General features: G+C 40.8%; 1 protein-coding gene across 4 annotated transcripts in view; it reads left to right on the plus strand.

Moving 5' to 3' along the window:
• adarb1b (adenosine deaminase RNA specific B1b) overlaps positions 1-24,876 on the plus strand; it is a 115,152-nt gene that overhangs the window by 85,715 nt on the left and 4,561 nt on the right. For all 4 annotated transcript variants that reach the window (XM_069154780.1, XM_069154781.1, XM_069154779.1 and 1 more), the window contains 8 exons: positions 8,361-8,435; positions 11,514-12,439; positions 14,893-15,007; positions 15,683-15,851; positions 16,037-16,224; positions 17,228-17,396; positions 21,885-22,066; positions 24,275-24,453. In XM_069154780.1, the coding sequence (XP_069010881.1) occupies positions 8,408-8,435; positions 11,514-12,439; positions 14,893-15,007; positions 15,683-15,851; positions 16,037-16,224; positions 17,228-17,396; positions 21,885-22,066; positions 24,275-24,453 (1,956 nt within the window). In that variant the 5' untranslated portion in view covers positions 8,361-8,407. The remainder of the gene's footprint in view (positions 1-8,360; positions 8,436-11,513; positions 12,440-14,892; positions 15,008-15,682; positions 15,852-16,036; positions 16,225-17,227; positions 17,397-21,884; positions 22,067-24,274; positions 24,454-24,876) is intronic.

The raw sequence follows: 24,876 nt of genomic DNA on the forward strand, positions 1-24,876 counted from the left end.
TGTCAATGAATTACTTATTTTAGTAGCTTGTTCCATTATTTTCTCTAATAATATCAAACCGTGCACCGATAATGTAATTGTAAATTGAATTGAATAATATTTATTCAAGTAGACTTTCATATATATTTAAACAGTTCTACTTGATTAGTCATAAATTAGTATTTTACATGCAAGTTCATGAAAGCTTTCATTATAACTTAGTGTGAAATGGTTCTCAATGGAACCTGTTTAAGTCCCCAGATGTAGCATTCGAGAAGTATATAAACATTTAATAATTGCTTTATAAAAAATGATTTAGTTAGCAGCTATAAGGGCATTTTAAGTGTTTGTTCTTGTACTGTATTTGTCAAAAACTATATGTATTTGTATGAAGATGTATTAGGTTATATGCACAGTTTTGAAAATTTAACATATATTTTAAATATTTAAAACTGTTTTACTATATTGAAAGTAATGATCTGTGTGTACACCAGCCTCGAGTTTTGGTAAAACAATGTTTATGACGTATTACAACCCATTTATTACAGTTCTATATACTGCTTACAAATATAATTGTAAAGCATATTCTCCAATATACATAAATAACTAACGAATGACCTGTCTGCCTGTATACGATATTCTAACAAACTAAAGGCAAAAATAAAGACATCGTCAATCAGGACTGACCGATGTTGCTGACGCTGTTGAAGAACACTTCACAGTTTGCAAACTCAGCCAATGTTTCAGTGAATAAATTAGTGAAATGATTTAATACAAATCAAAACTGTATTTCCTGTAGAAGCATGTTTTCAATGTCAGGTTTGTAAAGGTCAGTGCCACATCAGCTCTAGCTATTAATTTGACTGCATTAGTTGAAAAGCTCCTTTCACTTGGCGTAACATCCGGCAAGTTTTCTCTTCTCTCTGTACATTTTCTTTGGCTTTTCATTCTCAAATCCTTTTTCTACAACTCTGTTTAATTTTTCTTTCCACCATAAGTTTTTTGACAAAGTTACACCAGAGCTGATAAACAGAGAACTTCTAAAAATGTAACAATGCTTTACCCTTTTTAACCCTTTAAAATAAAAATTTTACCACAAACAACGTGAGAATTTGAACGAGATGTCTTACTGAATTATAAAGAACGCCACACAGACGCCATGGCATCACTGGCGGAATCTGCGCAGTTTTGCAGTCATTAAAAAAACAACATTAAAAGGTATTTTTATAACAGTGATGGAACCTGAGAGCAGCACATTTATCTTCGCTTATTCAGAGCAAACACTTTAGGCCTGAATATCAATTACTGTGCAGTCAGGCGACACAATATTCAGCCGTCACTGAAAAAATGGGTGTTTGCTCCATTAAAAACACATCCCGACATGCATGTTTCTGTTTATTGTGAACTGTGAAGGTAAAATATAGTAAAAGAAATCATCAAGACCAAGAATTAGTCGAGTCTACAGTATGATCCTTGGGATTGAAGAATATTTTTGTTGGGTTACAATACCACAGGGGTAAGGGCTGTATTTGTGCAAGGGTGCATGCTTTTTCTTCTGTCGACTGGTGACAGGAGCTAAGTGTGAGCTGTTTTTAGAGCCTGTCTTGGTCCTGTCAGCAGAGCAGCATGTCAGGCTGCTGAAAGTTTGAGGGAGGAGGCTTTTGTCTTTTGTCTTTTTAATATGCTGTTAATGTAGTCTGGATGACAGTAGTAGATTTCCCTCACTGGGCCAAAGCATCAGGTGATGTCACTGACGCTGTTTGCCGACACTGCAGGCTGAAAAATGATGTGAGGCAGGCAGGACTGAATGAATAGCTTATAAGTAATTTCATCGGTTGAAAAAGCAAAATGCAACTTTATTTTTTGTTCATATTTGAGTAACACAATTCGTTCTCCATTCAAAGCCGTGACTTTCTTATCCAGTTAAATTTTTCATATTTCTTTTTATCTGCCTTTTGGTACTGCCAAATTGTACCATTTAACCCCAGACACGTAGTGTATTTGTAGCTTCTTTTTTTTTTTTTTTTTTTTTTTAAACAGTTTGTTTTCAATTACAGTTGGACTCGCATAGCTCGAGCGAAAGGTGAAACACTAAAGTAAAGGAGGTAAGTGCTATCAAAGCCAAAACACCTTCCCCACAGTGTCTGTATAATCACATGAAAGAGCAAACCTTTTATGTGAGATGACAGTAGAAACTCTAGTTTACAGTCAGACCAATCAAATGCTGTCATCTCCTCACAGGACCAATTAGAAGCTATCATTCCATCAGTGGGCCAATTGCCACGTCATCCAAATTGCAGCCATGTTGCCTTGTGTCCTTTTCTGTTACGCTTTTTCTACATTTCAATAGCCAATGCCAAAATAGAGGAAGGTGTATTATGTGCTGGATGCTTCATAATTAAAACATTTTAAAAACCCAAAGATGAGATTGCATTCCTCAGACGTTTATAAGTGAAACTGAGTAATGATAAGTGCTAGCTGTGTCGCTTTGGTCAAAAGACAGACAAGGGATGCAGTTTACAGCCATGCTGAATATAATACAACGACGATTCAGAAGGAGTCAATCATGCTGTTAAAACGTGTTATATTAGTTGGATTCATGTGGCATACAAACTGGCTAGTCAAAGTACATTTTTTGAAACTGCGGTAGGTGTCGCAACTGAGGAAAATGGGGGGACAAATAAGAGCTGTGGAGAATAAGGTAGGTTGCAGCAGAAATATAGATGTAAATATACAAACCACAATGCTAATTTTGTGGCATTTTGAAGACATGGTGTATCAGAAATGTGACAAGGCTGCTCACTGAATAAATGGAAACAAACATGGAAAAAGCCCCACGCAAACAAAAATAGTGCCACTAAGCATCTTAGTGAAGGACATGAGTCAGACATGGGGACATAGTGAGTAAACGGGACTTCAACCCAAGCACCAGTAATACAGCGATCTTTGTGGATTATTAGTTATTTACATGGCAAAACAGTAGATACACGGAGAACAATCATATCTGGGAAAAACTACTAGAAGCAAGCCAATCATAAAGCACATGCTGGGATAAACAGTAAAATAAAAAGTCAATCACCCTTAAATCATACAAAGATAGTTTAAAGCATTTGAGTGTTTTGAAAGCCAAAACTCTAAACTATGACAGTCGTGTTGGATGATGTAGCCGACTGAGTGGATGAACTGGCCTCCAATTCAAGTTGACTGGCCACCAAACAAAGAGTCTTAAGTGCCTAGACTAGGATCTAAAGCAATGTGGGACACTGAAAAGAGGCCAAACTAAGCACTCTCTAAAAACTACCCTCCTAGTAATGCAGATCCATGTGCCAAACATGTTTAGAGTCCTCACCTAGGACGGTAAATCACTACGGAGACTAGTAAAGGCAGAGATTACGTGATGAGTAAAACCCAACGAACATCCTAAATATTGTCATTATGCTACAGAGATAAAACACTGAGGTGATGTCAGGATTGTGAGTGAATTTAAATAGCTTCATAGGGAACCGTTTCCAGTCGTTGTATCCTCCTGGGCGTAGACCTTAGGTTCATTTTGAAACTATCGGCTAGAATTGTCTCCAACAAGCCATTTGGCATCAGAGTTTTCCAGAGATTCAAGGACAAAATGATTAAAAAACTTCATGATGTTGGAAGTTGCTTTTATCCAAAGCGATGGTACACCATCGGGAGCAATTTGTTTTTTTAGGGTTCAGTGTCTTGCTCAAGGACACTTAGGCATGTGGACAGGAGGAGCTGGGGATTGAACCACCAACCTTCTGATTAGTGTGCAACCCACTCTACCAACTGAGCTACAGCCTCCCTGTTATACTGTAATACAATGTTATACTTAACATATGCACGAGCAAGTGAGGGTCCATTAGCGTCTGTTGGACATACATTTCCTTCATCAGAGGGTGTCTGGCTCTGTCCGGACAGCCACGTAGCTCCAGTTTGTTTCTTTGGACTGCGTGGACTTTTCCAGGCAGCCACTGTGCTACAAGAGAGCCAGCAGCACACACGTCGGAAAACCAGAATGGATGTTGAATTGGAAGAGAGGCTGTGTGAATCTGTTAAATCCACCAAATATCAGGCCCTCGATCGATTTTATAGGTCCTGTATGAATTCAGCAAAATTACAGATCCGGTGTTTGATGTGTTGGATAAAGCCGTAGTTCAAAGGAAAATGCTTTCCATTTTGCGAATACATTCCTATACTGCTTAGCATTGGTGATTTTGCATCAATGGAGCTTTCAACTGAATGTATTTTTGTTTTCTATCTAATTTCCTTTTTTGGTTGCCTTTCCAGTTTCCAGTTGCAGAGGGTGTGTAATTATTATTATTGATTAGTAAATCAATATTACCTCCCTCTTTCATTGCTCTTTTAAGGTTCGAAGTTGGCCTGAAATCATTTTGATGTAAATTCTCCTCAGACTGGCCTTCATAGACGGTTTGTTTTTAGACGGTTTGAACCCCACTGCCTGCCAAGGGCAGACCTTTCCATCTCCTTCTGTTTTAAAGGAGATAATGATTCTCCTTTAGTTGCAATAGGATTGCATTTTCTATCTCATCCTTTGTTCCTCACTCACCTTTACCTTTCTATCCCCACCGCCCCACCTCCTCCCATCAGTCGGCCACTGCTGGTACTCCCTCCATGGTGGCAATGCTCTATCGCTCCGTCACAGCGCAAGCGAGGGATGAGAGACAAATCAAAACCACCTTATTTCCCCTCAGTCCCGCTCACCGTGCCAGATTGAATTTGAGGTTTTTCATCTTCTTTCTCATCTTTCTCTCTTCCCTGTCTCCCTTGGCGTCCACTCAGAATTACCGGGAACCCAAGCCGCCTCACAACTTGATGACGCACTATGGTTTATGCATGTGGAGGGAGATAGTTGGTCGCCCTCGGCTCCAATTCTTTTGACTCACTTTGAATCTTCTGCTTCAGTTATGTGTTTTAAAAAAAAATGGTCAATATGATGATCCATCAAGGATCCCGCCTTGACTTGAAATCCTCAAGCGTGCAAATGTCCAACTTAGTTTTGTAAGCTTTAATGTCCAAAAAAAAGTCCGATCTTTAAAGAAAGATGAGAAAATGTCTGTTTTTAATGTTCTGTACTTCACATCTCCCAGAAGGTTTTTTTGGATCGGAGCGTAAATATTTTCAAAATCCCCTGGTTGTCAGATGTAAACCATAAGATGTATCTAAATCAAGATTCTTTGATGTCGAAGTATATTCTTTGCGAGCACAGCGGTGGTAAATATTACATTGCTGTCAGTCCATCATATTTTAAAGTACATAGTGTGTAGTTGCAGTGATGCCCAGCGCAGTCATTTTTTTTTTTTTTTTTTTTCAGTTCAGAAATTATTTTCAAATAAAAGTTAACCAAGCAGCTTATGGACTACACCAGTAAATATTTTGATAACCATGTTACTAGTTTTAGAAAAATATCTATAACAATCAGGTAATGGACCACTTTCCAGAAAATATCATTGACTCTTAAGCGGAATAGATTTTTCTTGAGGCAAAAAATTATTTATGTGCCTCGGTTAACTACCAGACAAGTTGATGAATTTTCTAAGTCACGGTTTAGATTACTCCAATTTGTCACTGTAGCTCAGCATTTGGCTGAACTAACAGTGGACAGCTCTTCTCAAAGGGAGGAGATACAGCCACACATCAAACTCCCACGCCGCACGTTATACATACACTGAGCCCAGCGCTGATCGCTCCTAATAATCACGTGTCACCAGTATCTTGAGTGTGAGAATTGAGAGTACCCTGATAGTACTGGCATGTTTTTAACGTTGCAGAATGGGTTTTAACAGGGATCTTGAATTTCATGGAACGCAAAATATAAGCTTTCATTTTAGAAAACAAAATCCAGTGACCATGTTTTTTATGAAGCCCAGTGCCCTTTAGGTCTGCACAGTCATTTATATCCACGTTTACTTCTCAAGACACACACACACACACACACACTCTCACTTTATGAATTCTTCGTGGAACGCTCCCGACTGATTACACCTGATTTCAGGAATAGTTACGGATTTATGGCCAAGGCGGTCTCATCTGAAAATCAAAACTGACAGTCACACTTGCATAGCGTGCTGATTAGACTACACAGCAGTGTGTGTTGGAGGAATAAGACAGAATTTATATGAATAAAACCACAGCAATGTTTTATTTATTTTTTTATCGTTGTACTTTGATAAATTGACTCCAATTTACTCCTCCACATTTGCCCAATCCTGATAATTAAAAGTCTGTAAAAAAAAAAAAAAAATCACACTGCATGTTGCACTGCAGATGTTAAAAGTTGTAAGTTAACTAGTCTGGCGCGTAGATGTGGCTCTGAGTTGCTGGATGAATTGTGTTGGGGACGAGGGAGAAATTACTCTCATCTCCCACTCTGTTGGACCTAGTCCCACCCATCCTCCCATCACCCCACCTTTTCATTTTCAATTATGGGTTGGAATATGAATCTTTAATAGGGTGATAATTGTGCTAGCATATTTGCTGTCACCCACCATTAGCCCAGATTAATTAGCCCATTTAGTTTAGCTTAAGAAAGTGTCTGGCTGAGGAATGGGGGCACTGATGGAAGATAGAGAGAGAGTAGAATCAGCACAATCTGTTCTGTATCATAGTGCCATCTTTTTCCTGCCTTCTCTCATTCTCTTTGTGTTGTTCACTCCTCTCTGCTCTCTTCCCCGCTACTTTAACTCTCTTTTTCTCATCTGACTTAGTCTGTTAGTCTGTTTCATCCGTCTGCACTCTTCTGCTCTGCTCTCAGCAATATTTTTTTTGTCGCTCCGTGACTTTTCAAGTGGTTTGTGGGGAGACTGATGGGGGTGCTGAGTCGTCGCAGTTGAAACTTTCTCAGAATTTATAATTCTGTAATTACCAGTATAGCATAAACCAGTGGTGCAACTTTTTCAACGAAGCTGGTTTTCTCAAATTGTATTTTTGGAGATCATGAATTTTATGTTAAGCAGGCTGAAATTGATTCTCAAAATTAAGCCCTTAAATTTGATATGAATCACCAATTTAATTCATCATTTTTGAGTTTCAGCAACAATGCAATTAGTTAAATGAGCAATATGTTTTAACATTGCTGTAATAGCGTGAGTAATAGGGGCGGCTGTGGGTCAGCTGGTAGAGCGGGTTACCCGCTAATCATAAGGTCGGTTGTTCAAAACCCAGTTCCTCCTGTCCACGTGCCGAAGTGTCCTCTACTGACTGTTCTTCAGTCCCGCTGAGTATTTTAGGATCTTTAAGCTCATTGTTTTGGTTTTATTGCCCAAGTCTGTCTTGTTTAACTCTCGCTCAAGCTTGTTTCCGGCCACAAGAGGCTGACTTTTTCGCTAACAAAGCTCCAGTGATGTGATATAATGTTACCCGCTCAGCAGCAAACAGTAAACGGATGACAGTTAGCAACAAAGTGGCTAAATATTCTGCGGTGAAACATTTAGCTGGTGGAGGACAAGACGGAGATAGATATTTGTCATTAGGCCGGAAACACAACTCTGACCGAATGCTGACCAATTACAAGCAACCAATTACAAACCTAAATACCACAACAGCTTTAGAAAGAGATAAGATATCAGTATTGTGTTTACAACTTGTTCCTGTCGCACCGAATGGAAAAAACAAAAGCAAGTCTTAAACTTTACTCCTGATGTGGTTTTGCCCGCCTGGCATTTTATAGACAACTTGGTTCACTTTGCCCGGTCATCGTTTGCTTATATCATGTCAAACACTGACCAAAAAGTTTTCTTTGGTTACTGGCTTTCTTAATGAGTCATTAATTTGTGGCCTTGCAGTCAACCACTTTCACAGTACTTGCAGTTGCAGAAAAAACCCCGAAAGAAAATGACGTATGGCTGAAGTGTTGGATGTTCATGGTCAGTATGAGGGAACATTTTAAATTGGAGGAAATCATTTGATTCAGTGTTAGTGTGAAAAGTATTGCTTAATGGAGCTTTAATCACAAGCTCCACCTTCAGATGAGTCTTCTCTGCGTGCGTGCGTGGCAGTGGAGTGACTTGGCCATGTCACTAGCTGTATATCTCTCAGCAGGCAGTGGGAAATGAGGTCTAATCGGAGGGATATTAAAGTCACAATAGACTGCTCCTGCTATTAAGGCCTGTCAGCCCTGGCCTCCTCGCTCACCTTGATATCGCTCAGTCTCTGAATATTTATGTGCCTACATCAGGGTCTACTTACACAGTACAATGTGTGCATGTTTCTGTGTGCGTGCGCCGGTGCATCAAGCCAGAACTTTATCATCACTGTAGCTCCTCGGGCTGAATATGTTTCTTTGTGCATGTGTGTCATTGTGTCTGTGTATCTTACGCAGTCCACCTCTCTGTCCCTCGTATCCCCAGGTGCAGCCGGGGCAAGGCTGCTCACAGGTCAGAACAAACCCGTCACCATGGATGTGGATGAAGAAGAGAATATGAGTGAGTCCACTCTGATTTTTCTCATTTGTCCGTCCGTCTGTCTGTCCTCTCGTCTGTGCAAATACCTGGTCTCTCCATTTAAATGTATGCCTGTACTTTTGTTTCCCTCCTCTCTGTCTGCCCGCATGTTATCCCTTGTCTGTCCTCCTCTGCTGTGTAATCAGTGTGAAAAGATTTTTGGTTGCTTCTATTATGCAAGTATTTGTACACGCAAAACAACAGAAACAAAATTCAAATCCAACCTGTACCTATTGTATAATTGTGTTTCAAAAACATATGTTTGAAAAACCTAAATAATACTGCTCATATCTGTTGTTATAAATTATATGCTGATGTAGGAGGTTCATCTTTCAAATGCTATGATCAAGATGGAGGTATCATTTGTCCTTATCTACACTAACCGAGCTCGCACACACAAATATACGGCGCTCATGCTAGCAAACCTTTTAGAGAAGAACTAATCATCACATCTGAGATACTTCAGCTCATATTTCAGATTTCATCTACCTCCCTTTCTCTCTTTAGAAAATCTTCTCCACTCCAGCTTATTGAACTTTAATTAGACTTTTTTTTTCTGACTCTGTAACTGAGGCCCAGAAGGCAAAAAAAGAGTGAATGTGTTTCACCACGTCTGCAACAATACTGAAAGTCGCTGTCATCCTAGCGGTGCCCTAACTGGCAACACAACAGTTTCTATTGTAGTATCATACTTGTTGTTTTTTTACTCTGGAGAAATGTTTTGTTACTTGTTAGGTCAAATAAGCAGTCACAAAATAGTCTTTGTTGCCTTTCAAAGCCTGTGAAGCCTCTTTCTTACATTCGTGCTGCCAGTCAAAAGATGTATTTGAAGATAAAACACAGTCCAAGCTCACAAGCCTGTTTCTTTAATACCAAAGGAACACCAGAGGGAAAACATGAAAGAATTTCTAACTTTTATGTGACAACCTTAGCGCCGCTTGAAATTCTTTATTCACATGAATCATCCCAAATCAAAACCCCAACAAACAAGTTATAGTTAAAATTAAGTTTTGATAAAAGGCTTTTTTTTTTTTTTTTTTTGTCTGAAATATTCGGTTCATGCAACTCCCACAGCGGATTTTAGCGCTGAAAGATCCAAGCGTATGTTTTCTCTTTTTTTTTTTTTTTTTTTTTCCTTTGTGTAACTAATGGATGCTGATTACACAAAAGTTGGCATGATGACAACCACAAGTGCATGTGTGTACAATAATTCAGTGCATGGATTCGTGGCTGTTGCTATATGCCGTTTGTCCTCTGATCTGGTAAACGGGCTCTTGATTGTTAATAGATATCCATCCTGCAAATTTATTATATTATAGAATGAATACATTTTTTTTAGTTAGCTCCAGGTTGTTGTGTGCCATTTTATTCAGTGTATTTGTGCAGCATGCTAAAGAGTTTCCGTTATGTGTCTTTTTGGCCACAAATCTAACTGTTAAGGTGAGATACTGGCCACTAGCAGAAACATGAGTAGTTAAATATGTTATGCAAGAACTTAAATGTAAAAAAAAACAAAACAGATTTACCCCAGAAGATTCTGTTATCTAACCTTTGTAGAGTGAGCCACAGTACTCCTAGCTGTTTAATTTAAACTTATACATTTATAATGAGTCTAAGTCCTAGTTTAATTCGTCCCATTTTCCACCACAGCTTCAATGCTCCGGTATTTGTGGTGGACAATGGTGAAGTTTATGTCCATGTCCGGCCCACAAATTTCAACCATCATCATTCTGATAGGTGATAGTTCTCCTCCGCTACTACTGCGCACAGTTTCGCTGTCCGTATTTTACTATTATTTAGTTTATTTGCATAACACGAATACCAATTTGCAGAATGCATCAACACACCACCAAATATTGCATGTTTTGAGCTCATAAACTGAAGGATTTGCAGTTTGTGTTTGTGATTTTAGGAATAAATGTGTTGTTGTCTTTCTCCTTGCCTTGAGACATGTCAGTTGCAGTATGCAGATGGTAACGGCATGTCAGTACATTTTGCAACCTAAAACTGTTCTCTGACAAGCTCCACGGGGGGGATCTCAGAGGCGCAGGGTCTTATGAATGGCACCTCTTAGGAAACTTTTTTTTTTTAATTCCGATTTTCCTCATTTCAAATACAAGTCATTCTTTAAAAAAAAAAAAAAAAAAAAAAAAAATCGTAAAAAGGAGTAAACAGCATTTTAACCTCCCACCGTGTCACCAGTCAAGCCGTAGGATCCTGCAATAGGTGGAGTCTTCTCCTTCTGCCTCTTTGATGTACTCTCCTGTTTGCCTGGTCCTCAGCTCCTCCCCCTGCACTACTCCCCCTGCACTCCCTCAACCCAACCTACAATCCCACTCATGCACACTGCGGCCTCTCTTTCTCCTGAGTACCGCAAGGAGTAACCTATCAAGCCTTTGCTGAAGGATGTTATAAATGAAAATTTTTGCCAATATTCCATCCACTTTGCTAACTGGATTCAGTGATATGTGTTCCCCAGTTCAGTATATTTCAGAACCTGCGGTGTAAAACTGAACACTCAAAATGTTTTTGGATTTCTCTATAGGCATTCAAGCTATTGAACATTTATAGAGTGGAAAAAGAACAGCTCTTTTTGTGTGTGTATGTTTCTATGTTAAGTGTAGATATGCGTGCTCGTATTTGTGTGCATTTATGTTTGAGACCCATAACACTGTGCAACCTGAAAAATGTACACTAGTTCCTATACTTGAAAAGACATTTCTCCCACTTTACCCCCACTCTTTTAATAACAAGCCCTTGTCTTAATTGTTAAGATAAATTCTGAAAAAATACCCCAAATTATTCTCAACGATGCTTTGAATATTGGCAAAGGTATACTTTTAGGGACGATAGCTGTATTGTTGTTGTGCTGTTTGTAGTAATCTCAATAGACTAAGGGTAATATGTTCAAAGTTAAATTAAAAGCTAGCTTCTCTTGCTATAATAAAGGAACACAAATCATTGGTTCAGTTCCAAAGAGTGATAAAGGAATCTATAAATTTTGCATTTACAAGATCCTGCAACGAAGGCGTTGTAAGTTACTCTTTCTGGGCACCGCAGGTTCAAGCAGCACCGACGTTAAGGAAAACCGAAACCTGGACAACGTGTCCTGCAAAGACGGGGTGGGAGTGGCTGAACAGCTCCCCAATGGAAGCGGCCTGGGCAGTCGTAAGCGTCCCTTAGAAGAGGGAAACAATGGCCACACGCATTCCAAGTTCCGGGCCAAGAAACGCAAGAAAACCCCCGGGCCAGTCCTGCCTAAGAATGCTCTGATGCAGCTGAATGAAATCAAACCAGGTCTTCAGTACAAACTGCTGTCTCAGACCGGACCAGTCCATGCACCAGTTTTTGTCATGACTGTGGAGGTCAATGGACAGATGTTTGAGGGCATGGGTCCAACCAAGAAGAAGGCTAAACTGAATGCAGCTGAGAAAGCACTGCGTTCCTTCGTCCAGTTCCCAAATGCATCCGAGGCCCACCTGGCCATGGGCCGAACCCTGACTGTGAACACAGACTTTACATCCGACCAAGCTGACTTCCCAGACATGCTCTTCAATGGGTTTGAGACACCGGCCGCACCAGAAGAACCCTTCTTTCTTGGCTCCAATGGTAGCAGTTCCTTAAATTCACTAGGAGAGTACCCACTGCCCACGCCACCTGGCAGCAACCTTGTCCAGGCCCCATTGCCCCCTCCATCTGCATTCAGCTCGCCCTCCAGTGGCAAAAACCCAGTCATGATCCTCAATGAGCTCAGGCCAGGCCTCAAATATGACTTTGTCTCAGAGAGCGGTGAGAGTCATGCCAAGAATTTTGTGATGTCAGTAACAGTGGATGCACAGACGTTTGAAGGCTCAGGGCGCAACAAGAAGCTGGCTAAAGCCCGGGCAGCACAGGCCGCCCTATCTGCTCTGTTCAACATGCAGCTAGACCAGACACCATCCAGGCAACCCATACCGAGAGAAGGATTGCAGCTCCACCTACCCCAGGTAAGATATTTGTTTCACTTGTTGATTGCAAACAGAATCTAACCAGATCAGATGAGATCAGTAACGGAACAATTTGATACATATCACCAAGGTGCGCATCACTTGAGGCCCCAGGAAGTGACAGCCTTTGGCTCTCTTTAGTTATATTGCCCTGAAATAAATATATTGTTTGATAAGGTAGCTTTGGTTTGGTAATTACATTTTAATTTGTGAAGTTGTAGTGTTTTCAGGTGAATATCAGTTTTTCTGGCCTTGAAAATTATTTTGAAAAACAACATTGTTTCCTGAATTGAACACGCCCAAGAGACCTTTTTTTTTTCTAAGGGTTGTGATCTTCAGAAGATATCAGTACTTTCAGTAGTCCCGAAAGCTCGTCATACTAACATTTCCATCGGCAGTAGATACAAATAATTGTACTTGTTAGAATAATTTTATTATTAAAAGCAAAAATGCACATAATCGTAGATTGACTTGGCATCACAGCTCATAAAAATTTAAGGTACACCCATGGGTATCTAGAAAGGAATCTTAAGTACGACTGTTTTATAATACATAAGGATACTCAAAGCACTTGTCCTTCCCCACTCACTATTTATGTTGGGCATGGAATTAATTAATTTGTTGTTACAATGCAGGGATTATAATTTAAAGTATTCAGTAGTCAATATGGGACGCGTACCTCCCGGAGTTAGTTGAATGTTTGTTTTAAGCTCAGGGAGTAACAGCAAATCCCTGAGGTTTTATTTGGGTTTTTTTCTTACGTTAAATTGCTTATGAGTAAATGCAATGGCTTGTCAGAATAATTCTGCCTTCATAAACGGTGTTATTAGATGACTTAGTCAATGCTTTCAACCATACATGACCCTGAATCTTTTTTAAAAAAGAGTGTCACAAATGACAGAACTTGAAATGACAAAGATTTAAAAGCAGATGGAGCCATTAAGTTGTAAAGATGATTGTTTTAGACACTACACATTGGATCTAGATAAACAAGTCACGCCACTCTCAATAATGAATAATGCTCCCAGAGTAAATGGCTGTTGAAGAAATAGTACCACCGTTAGCTTCGGTAGAGGATATGGCCAGAACTAGAAAGGAAAGTATTCTTCTGGACTTGTCTGTTGGGTTGCAAAGAGGTCGACTCCAAACTGCTCCATCTGTCAAACTGTGTAGTTCTGCTGGGTTATCATTCAAATCTCATTCACATCAGGTTAGCAGAGACTTGGGGAAGGTGGTACCTTCATATGCCACTGACTGCCAGTGTGTGACAAGAGATAACAGAGGCAGCAAAGCTAATCAGCTTGACACGCTGTCAACAGTGCCCCCGCCCAACCACCCCAAAGCCTTTTCTTTCTTTCTTTACTCACTCTCTCCACTTGTCAACTGATTTATTCAACAAGCACCCCGTTATAACGATAGCGCCCCCACTAATTGCTCTATTAATTCTCTGTCGCTTGATATTTAATTTCTGCAGCCTGTTTCCATCTGGCAAGGCACTAATAGGGAGAAATAGTTGGAGTACACTGCTGTTGCAGAAAAAAAAATTTAGATTTGTATTTGATAGTTTAGTAGGTTTCTTGATGTTCAAACTAAAAAAAAAAAAAAAAACATCAAAAATGTCTTTCATCTTTTCAAATACTTCTACAACAAAGAAAATATGTAGTAGTGAAGAGTAATAGTTAAAAAAAAATTTACTCTTTACTGAACAACTTTGGACGTGCGATGTGTATTTTTTTTTTTTGCACCCCGGGAGAATAAAAGTCAGAGATGACCTTGGCATTCGAAAGTCAAATGATCTGGCCATGAGTGGGTGATTCTGAAGTAGCAGGGAAGTAATATTGGACTAATCTCTTTAATTTGTGATCATCCAACCGTTGTCTCTCCTCTCGGTTGTCGTCATTTTCCATCACATTAGCAAGGGATAAAGAGCCAGCTCGGGGAGCAGGCTGTCCAAGAACAAAAGACGTGTGAAGTTCACGTCAGGTTTCTCCCATTATTTGGACCACAGTTTTTAAACCTTGCAGACTACCAATGAGCGCTTTGTTCTCATCTGTAGCTCAGATTTTTCGTGTTTGTTTTTTGACATGTGATTCGCTCTCAGAAGGGAAGATGGTAAATTATAACTGTCATGCCAAAGTCAAACAGCGTTGTTGGAAAGATGGTTAGCTTTGCCTCAGGGGGTCAACCCAGTTTCACTTGTTGCTGTTTCAACGCTCTGACTCTTGTTTGAAGCTGAGGGTGAACACTGTGACAGGTACATAGTGCTCTAGGGGAAGATAACATCAGACATGCTTTGTAAGCTGACATATCTGACACAAGCTTGTGTTTGTGTGGCTGCGCGTGTCTTCCTGCTGTGTCTCTGCGTGTGTGTGTGTGCGTGTGCGTGCGTGCGTGTGTGTGTGTGTGTGTGTGTGTGTGTGTGCGTGTGTGTGTGTGTGTGTGTGTGATTCCAGGTTCTAGCTGATGCCGTCTCTCGCCTGGTGGTGGATAAGTTCAGTGAGCTGACAGAAAACTTCACCTCCCCCCATGCACGACGAAAAGTCCTAGCAGGGGTCGTCATGACAACAGGTAGGTTTTTCAGGAGGAGACTGTTGCCGCTTTTAAGCTGACAAAATACAGCACCGACTACAGTCGGTTGTATAGTCCAAAGAAAAGTTGAGGTTTCGAGCCCAAAATAGCAGCTGACAACAATCAGGGTTAAGCGCACTATATGATGGTCCTCATATATACATTATATAGGATATTGTATATGCATGCAGGGAACAGTTTTCAGCAGACAAAAACCCAGTGAGTATGACCCGCTCAGTACCAAACAGCAAACAGACATTTGCAAACAGCTGTGGAGCATTTACAAACTAAAGAAATAGATATTTTAAGAGTTGGTAGATACCAAAAAGAGTTAAAAGAGTTCAAAAATGGTTAAATAATGTTGCCCCATAAACCTCCGGATGTAAGTAAGTTTCCTTCATTAGAGACAGTGATGTCTTTAACCACAATGTATTTACATTAATTTATATATTATATAATCTTTAGGAACCTAGCAGGCTGAGGGTTAGGATTCCACAGCAATGGCTTTTTAAGGCATGTTTTTTTTCTCAATGACATTGATCCTGTAGTATCCTCTTTATTTTCACACCTGTGAAATTCATCAAGGGCACAAAAACATAATTGAGACCTCGTATACTGTGCTTTAAGGCTGCGTCATATCCGCTGACTCATATATGCTCCGTTTCACCCCAACAGGGACCGATGTTAAGGAAGCACAGGTTATTTGTGTCTCCACGGGTACCAAATGCATCAACGGTGAGTACATGAGCGACCGCGGCCTGGCACTCAATGACTGCCACGCTGAGATAATCGCCCGACGCTCGCTCATCAGGTACCTCTACACCCAGCTGGAGTTCTTCCTCAGGTCAGTGCACGATGTAAAAATGTGTTTTCTTCAAGCACAGTTTAATTTTTTTTGCATGTTCGAGCGGATACTGTAATACCGCCTTGCAGCAACTGCTCTGCTTCTAATTGTATTCATTTAAAGTCCATTTAACTGTGCCGTGATGAAAAATGATGTAAATGTAGTTTCTCCTGCTTTTTCATCAGCCCCAGTTTAAATTTGCCATCGGTCTGTTGTCATAGCAATGGCAAGGAGGACCACCATAAGTCGATATTTGTTCAGTGTGACAAGGGAGGCTACAGGTTAAGGGACAACGTTCAGTTCCACCTCTACATCAGCACCTCGCCCTGCGGAGACGCCCGGATCTTCTCTCCGCACGAGGCCGGAGTGGAAGGTACGAAAACAACAGCAGAGGATTCACATGCTGCTTAACGCCAGCCGTGTGTCTCCTCCTCAACTCAGCTGACATGTTTTTAATTTGGTTCCGTCTGAGCTCAGAATTCAGTTTCAACAACAGTTTATGTTATTTAATTAAATTTGTAGGTTTTGCTCCTATGCTTCGTTTCATTTAATTAGAATTTTACTCCAATGTCCAAATACGCATTACAGACACATTTAAACAAGGCAGTAGTAATTAGAGCTTTTTGTCATTCTCTGTCTGCCTCTATCAGTCTTCCCCCCGCCCAGCCCACCCACACTGTCTGTCTGATTAACCTCCCTCTTACTCTTGTCACAGTGCTTTCCGTTGCACATGGCAGACTGAATAGAAAACAGACACATTCAATTAGTCACTGAATAGATGGTGCCTGCTGGTGGAACAGCAGAAAACTTTGATAACATAATAGTAAATAATAGTTCATACTGTGTGAAAGATTTTTTTATTTTATCTTTTTTTTCTTAGAATCACTGGCTGTGTGTCCAAAATCACTCTTAATTACTGCATGTAACTTGTAATATATTTAGTTGAGTGTCTGAACTCTCAATGTGTCAACTATACAGTCCCCACAAAAGTTCCCCAGTGGAACAAAAAAATGATGCAAATGGCGTTTTCTTAAATGCGTTTTATAGATGCAAAAATGGCTGTTGTACTGCTCAACCACTGACAGTGACGAAACAAAATGATGATTAGTAAGTGTCCGAATTGTCAGTTCATTACTCGGTATTGATTGCGTTATATGGGAAGCATTGGCTGAATAAACAAGGGAGAGATTTCGGACAAGGCTTCTGTTTTCTCATTTCTCATTTGTAGTTATTTGCATATTGATGGAGATAAACATTTTTGACAGAGCCAGTCACATTAGTCTGACTTGTTCTGGAATAAATAGCCCAGTGAACTTTTCTGACGGTTTGTGTTTTTATGTGAGCGTCTCTGTCTCTCTTTGCCCTTCCTTGTTTAGACCAAGGAGACAGACATCCCAACCGGAAAGCACGGGGTCAGCTAAGGACCAAAATTGAGTCGGGGGAGGGCACCATCCCTGTGAGGTCCAGCAACACCATCCAGACCTGGGACGGTGTGCTTCAAGGAGAGAGGCTACTCACCATGTCCTGCAGTGACAAGATTGCGAGGTAATTAGGTTCAAATTCAGGTCAAATACAGCCTTTATAAACAATTACTGTTGGCAGTGTTTGTGGATAATATTATAATTCATGTTCAGTTTTAGCCTGCAGCTGATTGTTGCTTTGCAGTTTTCTGTTGTTTCTTATTTCACAGAAAGTCTTTCATGGAGCAGGGCAGCATTTTGGAAAATATGTTCTCTTTCTTGAGAGAAGAAGGTCAGCAGTTTTCAGTGTAAAGCCCTACAGCCAGGAGCTGGTTAGTTTAACCTCTGTTCTGACAAATCCACCTACCTACATCAAGTTTACTAATTAAAGATTTTAACCAAAATATCAAACTATTTTTTTTATGTATTTTTCTCATGCGTGACAACTAGATACTGTGTTCAATTCTCTTGGTGTAACTTCAAGGACTGGTGTCCTTGAAGTTTGGTATATTTTTTAACAAAATATACCAAATATCTGTTGTGAAAGTACCTACCTTCACGGATAGTTTGTGTAATCAACAAATACTGGAAGTGAACATGTGAGCAGAGTAGAGAACTTGCCCTGGTCCTCGTTCTGGATGAAGGGAAGACTGAAGCACGCAGGGAGAGAGGCGGAGCTGCTGGTCGGCGTTGGTTTCGGGAGATTTTGTGTGCGAGGAAACACCTTGGCGAGTTTTACCATCGTTTGGCTCAAGAGCTGAAGTCCCTCCGTTTGTCTGAGGTGTGTGCAGAGGAGAAAAAGATATGACGTTAGGTCTTTGTGGCTCTAGTCTTACATTTTATTTACGAAGATTTAGTTGTTACATTTTGTTTTTTCTGTCAGGGCACCTGATATATTTGAAAACCTCAAATTAAACAACTGCGACAGTGGATTGGACCGAAGGCTGTCCAGAAATGTGTTTGTGGACTTGAAGTCACCACCATCAAACCAGGAGAAAACAATGTTGCTACTCCTAACCACATTATAAATTGTATTCCCTAAAAATGACTATATAAAGCAGGGAAGCAATGACAAAACTGTTATTGTCAATAAATCAATAGTAAAAATACATGGAGGGCTTATTTTTCCCAACTGACATTTAATTTGCTATCCCAGAATTTAATTCTTCAGCCCTTTTTCGCCGTGTTTCATGATACCCTTTTCATGTGTTTTATTTATTGGCAATATAATCTACTGTATAGTGCTAAATCATGCCTTGGTCGATCCGCTGTGTCACTTGGAGTCTATGGTTTCCTTCAGGGAGTGTCAGGGGCAGCTGAAGTGATGGATCCTCCGTCCCTGGGGGCGTTTTTGCAGGCAGATCATAGCGTCTTTAGTCTCTGTCCATGTTCAAGGCAACACTGTGCCTCTCTGGTGATGAACGATAAAACTTTTCCATAACTCCTCTCACGAGCCCTCCTCCTCCTCCTCTTCCTCTTCCCCTTCCTCTTCCTTCTCCGCCCAGGATCGTAATACTTTGCCTGAACGCACCGAGTGATTGAATGCAGAGCGTGAATTTGACGAGGGACATGTCTACTGAGTAGCGAATGCTGTTTGCACTGGGTGAAAGGTGTTGTTGCCCTTTTCAGCGTGTCAGTATTGGCGCCAGTGATTTTGATTTTGAGTGGTTGTCCAACGTTGAGGGATCCAAGTCAGTAGAGGGCAAAATAAGGTTGAAGACTGTACATATGGCTACGTGCGGTGTTTTTTTCTGGCCTGTTTATTTTTTTTTATTTTTGCTAGATAACAAGCAAGAACATGAAATATTTTATGGCTCACACCAGTTACAGGGCCACAGAAAAAAAATACCCCGCTGCAGTTTAGGTGTTATAAATATCTCTCCTCCACTGTGAGAGGCTATTATGCACGTCTTCTCTGCCTGATTATGCCTTCTCATAACACAGCCATTAGCCAGGTCCGAAATCTGCTACCCACCTGCTTCTGTCCCTGTCTGAGTGATTATTGAGCCACGGGGCTGCTATTTAATACAACCACTGACTGGCACACTTTGACCATGCCCTCACTGTTCCCTCCTTACACATTGTTTTGTTCTCCTCTCATTTTCCTTGGATTACATGCCCGGCCCGACGGCTTCAATGTGAACAAGCAGTTCTCTGCCTCACGTGTTCTCTTCAGCTTTTTTTTTTTTTTTTTTTTCAAAAGAGCTCATTAGCAAACAGGCGAAGCTTGTAAGGGTTCTTTCTCCCTGTTTGTCTTATGTTCTTATTTCTTCAACACCTCACCACGTGTGCTTTCTGACTTTGAACCCTTGTGTCGTGTGTTTGTATGTGTGTGTAGATGCACATAGCATGATATTGAACACACAAAAAAACACAGCAATGTTTGACAAGGCTGAAATTGAATCCCTTTAAAAACATGAAAACTATACTGGTTTGTGGTTCTTTTCCCAAAATGTGTGTGTCCTTCAGTGGGTGTATTTGTGTCACCATGTTGTTGTGATGAAGCAATATGTGTGTGTATTACTGCAGCCTGCGCATGGCAGAGTATATTACGAAGCTGTTTGAATGTGCTGGATGTGTGCCTTACTGCTCACAGCAATTCATTGATTTCATTTTGCCCTCCCTCAGTTTCACACTCTCTCACACACACACACACACACACACTGCCTGACACACACACACACATACACACAGGGAATATTGCATATGGAAACAATAGGCCCTCTACGTAGCCTGGGGTCTTATGCTTGCATTTTCCTCATTGTTGTGGGTTCATGCTGGTGATTTCACACACTCAAAAACAGACTGCCTCAAATGAAAGCCAGAATGAGAAGAGCTTATCAACACACTCTGTGTCACATTTATGGTTTTTTTGTGGGTTTTTTTTATGTACCTCGCAGGACACAAGCAGAAGATAATGACTTTTTTTTATATATATATCATCTAATGCAACAAAGAGACCAAAGCCATCTTTGAATTTATCCTGCGAACTTCTGGTACTGTTTGTGTAGCCAAAGCTTCATATACTGTGTTTTTCTGTGCCATATAGCTTTATTGTTGGCCTAAAACTATTTAAGAACTTGAGCCACATGACAAGTTCTTTATTACCCAGCCTGGTGTCATGCCAAAGCATGTAACACACCTGTCAGTTCACGAGAGGATACCGTGTCAGTGTCATGTTTTGCCTCACCTGGGCGTGAAAAGTACACACACGTATAAACGTGGTCAAAGAAGGGGGTCATGTAAGGAAGTAGTAAAAGTGATAACGTCCGGATAGGAAGGTAGCTTGTTGTTTGTTTGATGGATCAGGACTTTCACCAAGGAGACCAGGGTTTGAGTCCGTGAGAATGTGGTGTTGATTTCTTTCAAGTAACGTAAATACGTTTCTCATGTAACATATTCAACTTTCGTAACGTACATTAAATAACTACTGTGATATATATATATAACGTTGCTTACATAATGTGACTTTTTTTTTTAACCCAAATTATCATCTTTTCTTAACTGTAAGCAAGTTTTTTTTTTTACCCAACCATGTTATTTTTTTGGTGGCTAAACCTAAGGCGCCTTACTTGTCTCGCCTAAACGAAGCAAAACATGCCACTGACACGGTATCCTCTAGTGGACTGATGAGTGGATTGCATCCTTGACAGCATGTTGCATTATCATAAATATAGGATTTGTATTGTTTTGAGTAAATCCCATGCACACTATTCTATTGATGAAAAGATTTACTAACGCAGCCAATATGCATTAATCTGCAGCTGAAGATAGTTCCTAACAAATGCCTGACTTTCTACACTTTGAGTATTGAGCCATTGAAATAATAAAACTGTATTTGTGAACTGTTGTTTTAAGGTTTATGTCATAGAACTGAATGGGATTGGAGCTGAATACAGGGTCTGGAAAGGCATTGAAAACTTATAGGTTTTACGCTTTCCATCGATTTTGTTGACATTAAGAAATATTAAAATATGAGTAACACCAACCAGCCATTTAAGTCCTTTACAAACTGTTGCTTTCTCTGTCTTAACTTTCCCTTTCCTTCCTTCTCACCATCATCCTTCTTTCTTCCTCCCTCTCCTATTTTCTCAGCCCTCGCACTCCTCCTGACTTTTCCTCCAATTCTGCCCTCTCCTCTGCATGTCTCCGACGCCCATTTCTCTTGCTCCCTCTCTGTCTCCACGTCTCTCCATGTCTCTCTCTCAGTGAGGTGGGCAGGCGCTGCTTCACAGAGCATGTCAATGGGAAAATGACTGGGGAGAGATGGCTAATGATGCAGCGTAGAAATACACAGAAGTCTGCGGGGAAATGAAATTGGATACCTCAGAGTGTACACAGCTGTAGGATTACGTGTGTAGGATTGGCTGGTTATGTACGACTACTGTAAAGCAAATTCCATTGATGTGACAAGCCTTGCTCCAATACTGTGTCTTTGTTGTTGAGTAAAGTAAGACTTATTATAAATTGGAGCAAGATACAAATTATTCCAAAAATGTCGTTAAAACAGGATATTTCCAACAAATATGCTCCACTTCCATATTTTCTAATGTATGCGTGTTTCCCTCTGCAGGTGGAACGTGGTGGGCATCCAGGGCTCTTTGATGAGCTACTTCTCAGAGCCAATCTACTTCTCCAGCATCATCCTCGGCAGCCTTTACCACGCTGACCACCTCTCCAGGGCCATGTACCAACGCATCGCAGATATCGAGGACCTGCCGCAGCAGTTCACCCTCAACAGGCCTCTACTCAGTGGTAAGAGCCCCCTTTGACGTGGAGCAATTGGGAAATAAGAATTAAAAAAACAAAAAAAACATCCAATAAGATTTCCCAAAGTTAAAGCATGGTGACGTTCACATTTTCCGGGTTATGAAAAGGTGAACGTGACATTTCATTGTTCATCTTTGCCAATCAAACTCCAGCTGTCTAAATAGCAAGGACTAAGACTTTAATCCTAAAAAGTAAACACATCAATTCACCTCACTGGTCAGTCCCACGAGAACAGCAACACAGTTATTGCTTTTCGCTTCTGTTTGATCTCAGCTGACATTTTCTTAGTTCCTGTGGAATTTAAATAGCTTTATCATTTTGTGTACATTTCAGCAGTAGGTTGACCTTTTAAAAAGGACATATAGACCAGGACTCTCTTTACCTTTACATTTTTAGATTTAGTGCAGTCAGTCTTTGTCTTCTTTGACCTTAGTAAGACAATATGATGTCAATTTTACGAACCTTTTTTTCACCAACTTCACTTGGTTCTTAACTCATTTAGCTTGCTGTCATTCATATTTTTTCTTTCCTTTAAAGCCATTTTTCTGGGTTAAGTTTTAATTTTTTAAGTTTCTACTTTTTCACATTTGACTTCCCGTCCCAGCTTTTTTTTTTCAACTCCTCTTCAAGTTTTCACATATTTCACTATATATATATATACAATATCGTGCATTTACTACAGACATTGACAAGACAAAGTGTTCAAGTAAAAATAATACATTTTGTTGTTAAGCTCCTATCCCACTTATTTACAGTTGCTACTTCTGCCCAGATATCCCAGCTGACTTTGTGCGAAGGCAGGGTACAGCCTGAATAGATCACCAGTCCATCACAGAAAGACCGACAAGGTCAATGTAAAATCGCAAATTAACCTCATGCACATGTTTTGGACGGTGGGAGGAGCCCAGAGGAAACCCACATAAGCAGAGGAAGAACACCCAAACTTCACACAGGAAGACCAGCCTGCCCACTGTGGGAAGGTCTTTAATTATTATTATTATTATTGTAGTACTAATGCTCATGGGGTCCAATTTTCTGTTTTCCGGTATTAATAAAATCACAATCAAAATCAATCGTAGTCGCAAGTAAAAAAAAAAAATCGATTCCATATTTTCCACCAAAACGCCAACAATCTGCGTTGTGCTGCTTTATTTGGATGGACCTTCCCTCCTGTTGTCATCGCTCTTCCAACCTGAGCCCTGAGCATGATGCACCAAAATACCACATCATCAAGAAAAGCAAATTTCAAGGTCAAGAAAACACCAGACTGTCAGAGCACTACTTGCACCGGTCATTACGCAGCCAGGTAAATAGTGCACTGAAATTCAGACGGCGAAGGGAGCGACACTGTGGTCATTGTGTTTACATCCTTGGGGATGATATGGGTTCATCCTATCACAGAGCCCGGAAATACGTGCAGCTCCTCCCCTCCGGTTGCTCTCTAACTGCCGGGTAAAGGAGATAATAGTCGGGGGTTATTAACCTTTTCCGCTTTAGAGAGTTTTCAGCGGTGAAGGGCTGTGGCGTTAGAGCGCTGAGGGTTTCATCCCTTTTAAATCATTTCTGCCACAAGTGCTGCCAAATGATACCGAGGAGCTTAACACACACACACACACACACACACACACACACACACACACACACACACACACACACACACACAAAGAGAGAGAGAGACATAGGGATTTATGACATCCATATATCTCCCATTTATGCTTGAGATACAGTGGAGGCCAAAGCCCTGGAGTGTGCTGCAGGAGAGCAGGCACTGTCCTCAAAATCTCCCCACCCCACCCCCACCCCCCTGTTCGTCTCCCTGGAGATAGACAAAATAAATAAAAAAGCAAAGAAAAATAACGTCCTGTTTAAAGATATTTGAGCTGTGGGAGCAGCTGTCATTTGAAGAAATGGGCTGCCGGGTTTGGATACCTCATCCATTGTTCGGGTGGTGGGGGGAGGGGGGGCTTTTGTTGCTCTGGGCACCAGTTGGTGCAGAGCCAGTAATGAGATAATTATCTCACAGCAACTTTTCCGCTTGAAAGCCTTGAGACATTTGTTCATTTATTTAATGTTCTGAGGTTGCTGACATGATGCTGGAGAAGGAATTTTACCATGCTGGTAAATGAAAACAGTTTGATCTGTGAGGCCATATTTTAACCGGGGGGGGGGGGGGGTGTGTGTGTCTGATTTCAGGTATAAGTAACGCTGAAGCCCGGCAGCCAGGCAAGGCACCGAACTTCAGCGTGAACTGGACAGTGGGCGACCAGGCCCTGGAGGTGATCAACGCGACCACCGGCAAGGACGACATGGGCCGCGCTTCACGTCTCTGCAAACACGCCCTCTACAGCCGCTGGGTGCGCCTACACTCCAAGGTACACAGAGGCCAGAGCTGCACGCACACATTCATGCAACTAAACATAATGCTCTACGCTGTATTGAAGCATTTCAGTCAGTACCATTAAAAAAAAAAAAAAAAAAAAAAAAAAAAAAACACTCATTTAATAGTGTTTGCAAGTGCTAATAGGTGTTTAATCCTTATTTTCATTGTAACCGATTTGTTGGTTGTTGTTGTTGTTTTTTAAAACCTGGGACACCAGGTTAAACTCAACAGCAAATTGAACCTATTTTTTTTTATATTTTAATCATAAGAACTTACACACCGTGCGATTCAGTCAAGACGCAGAACCAAACATTTGGCAAGATTACGAAACTGGTTCAGTGTGGCGATTCCAGGGATCGGTCCGAAACTCAAGCAAGATCAAACGTGGAGGCGGACCGTCGTCATCAGCTGTTTG

This window comes from Embiotoca jacksoni, unplaced genomic scaffold (genome assembly GCF_022577435.1).
Source record: "Embiotoca jacksoni isolate LCO1_2020_lvr unplaced genomic scaffold, fEmbJac1.0.p SCAF_2, whole genome shotgun sequence".
In the NCBI taxonomy this organism is placed as follows: domain Eukaryota; kingdom Metazoa; phylum Chordata; class Actinopteri; family Embiotocidae; genus Embiotoca; species Embiotoca jacksoni.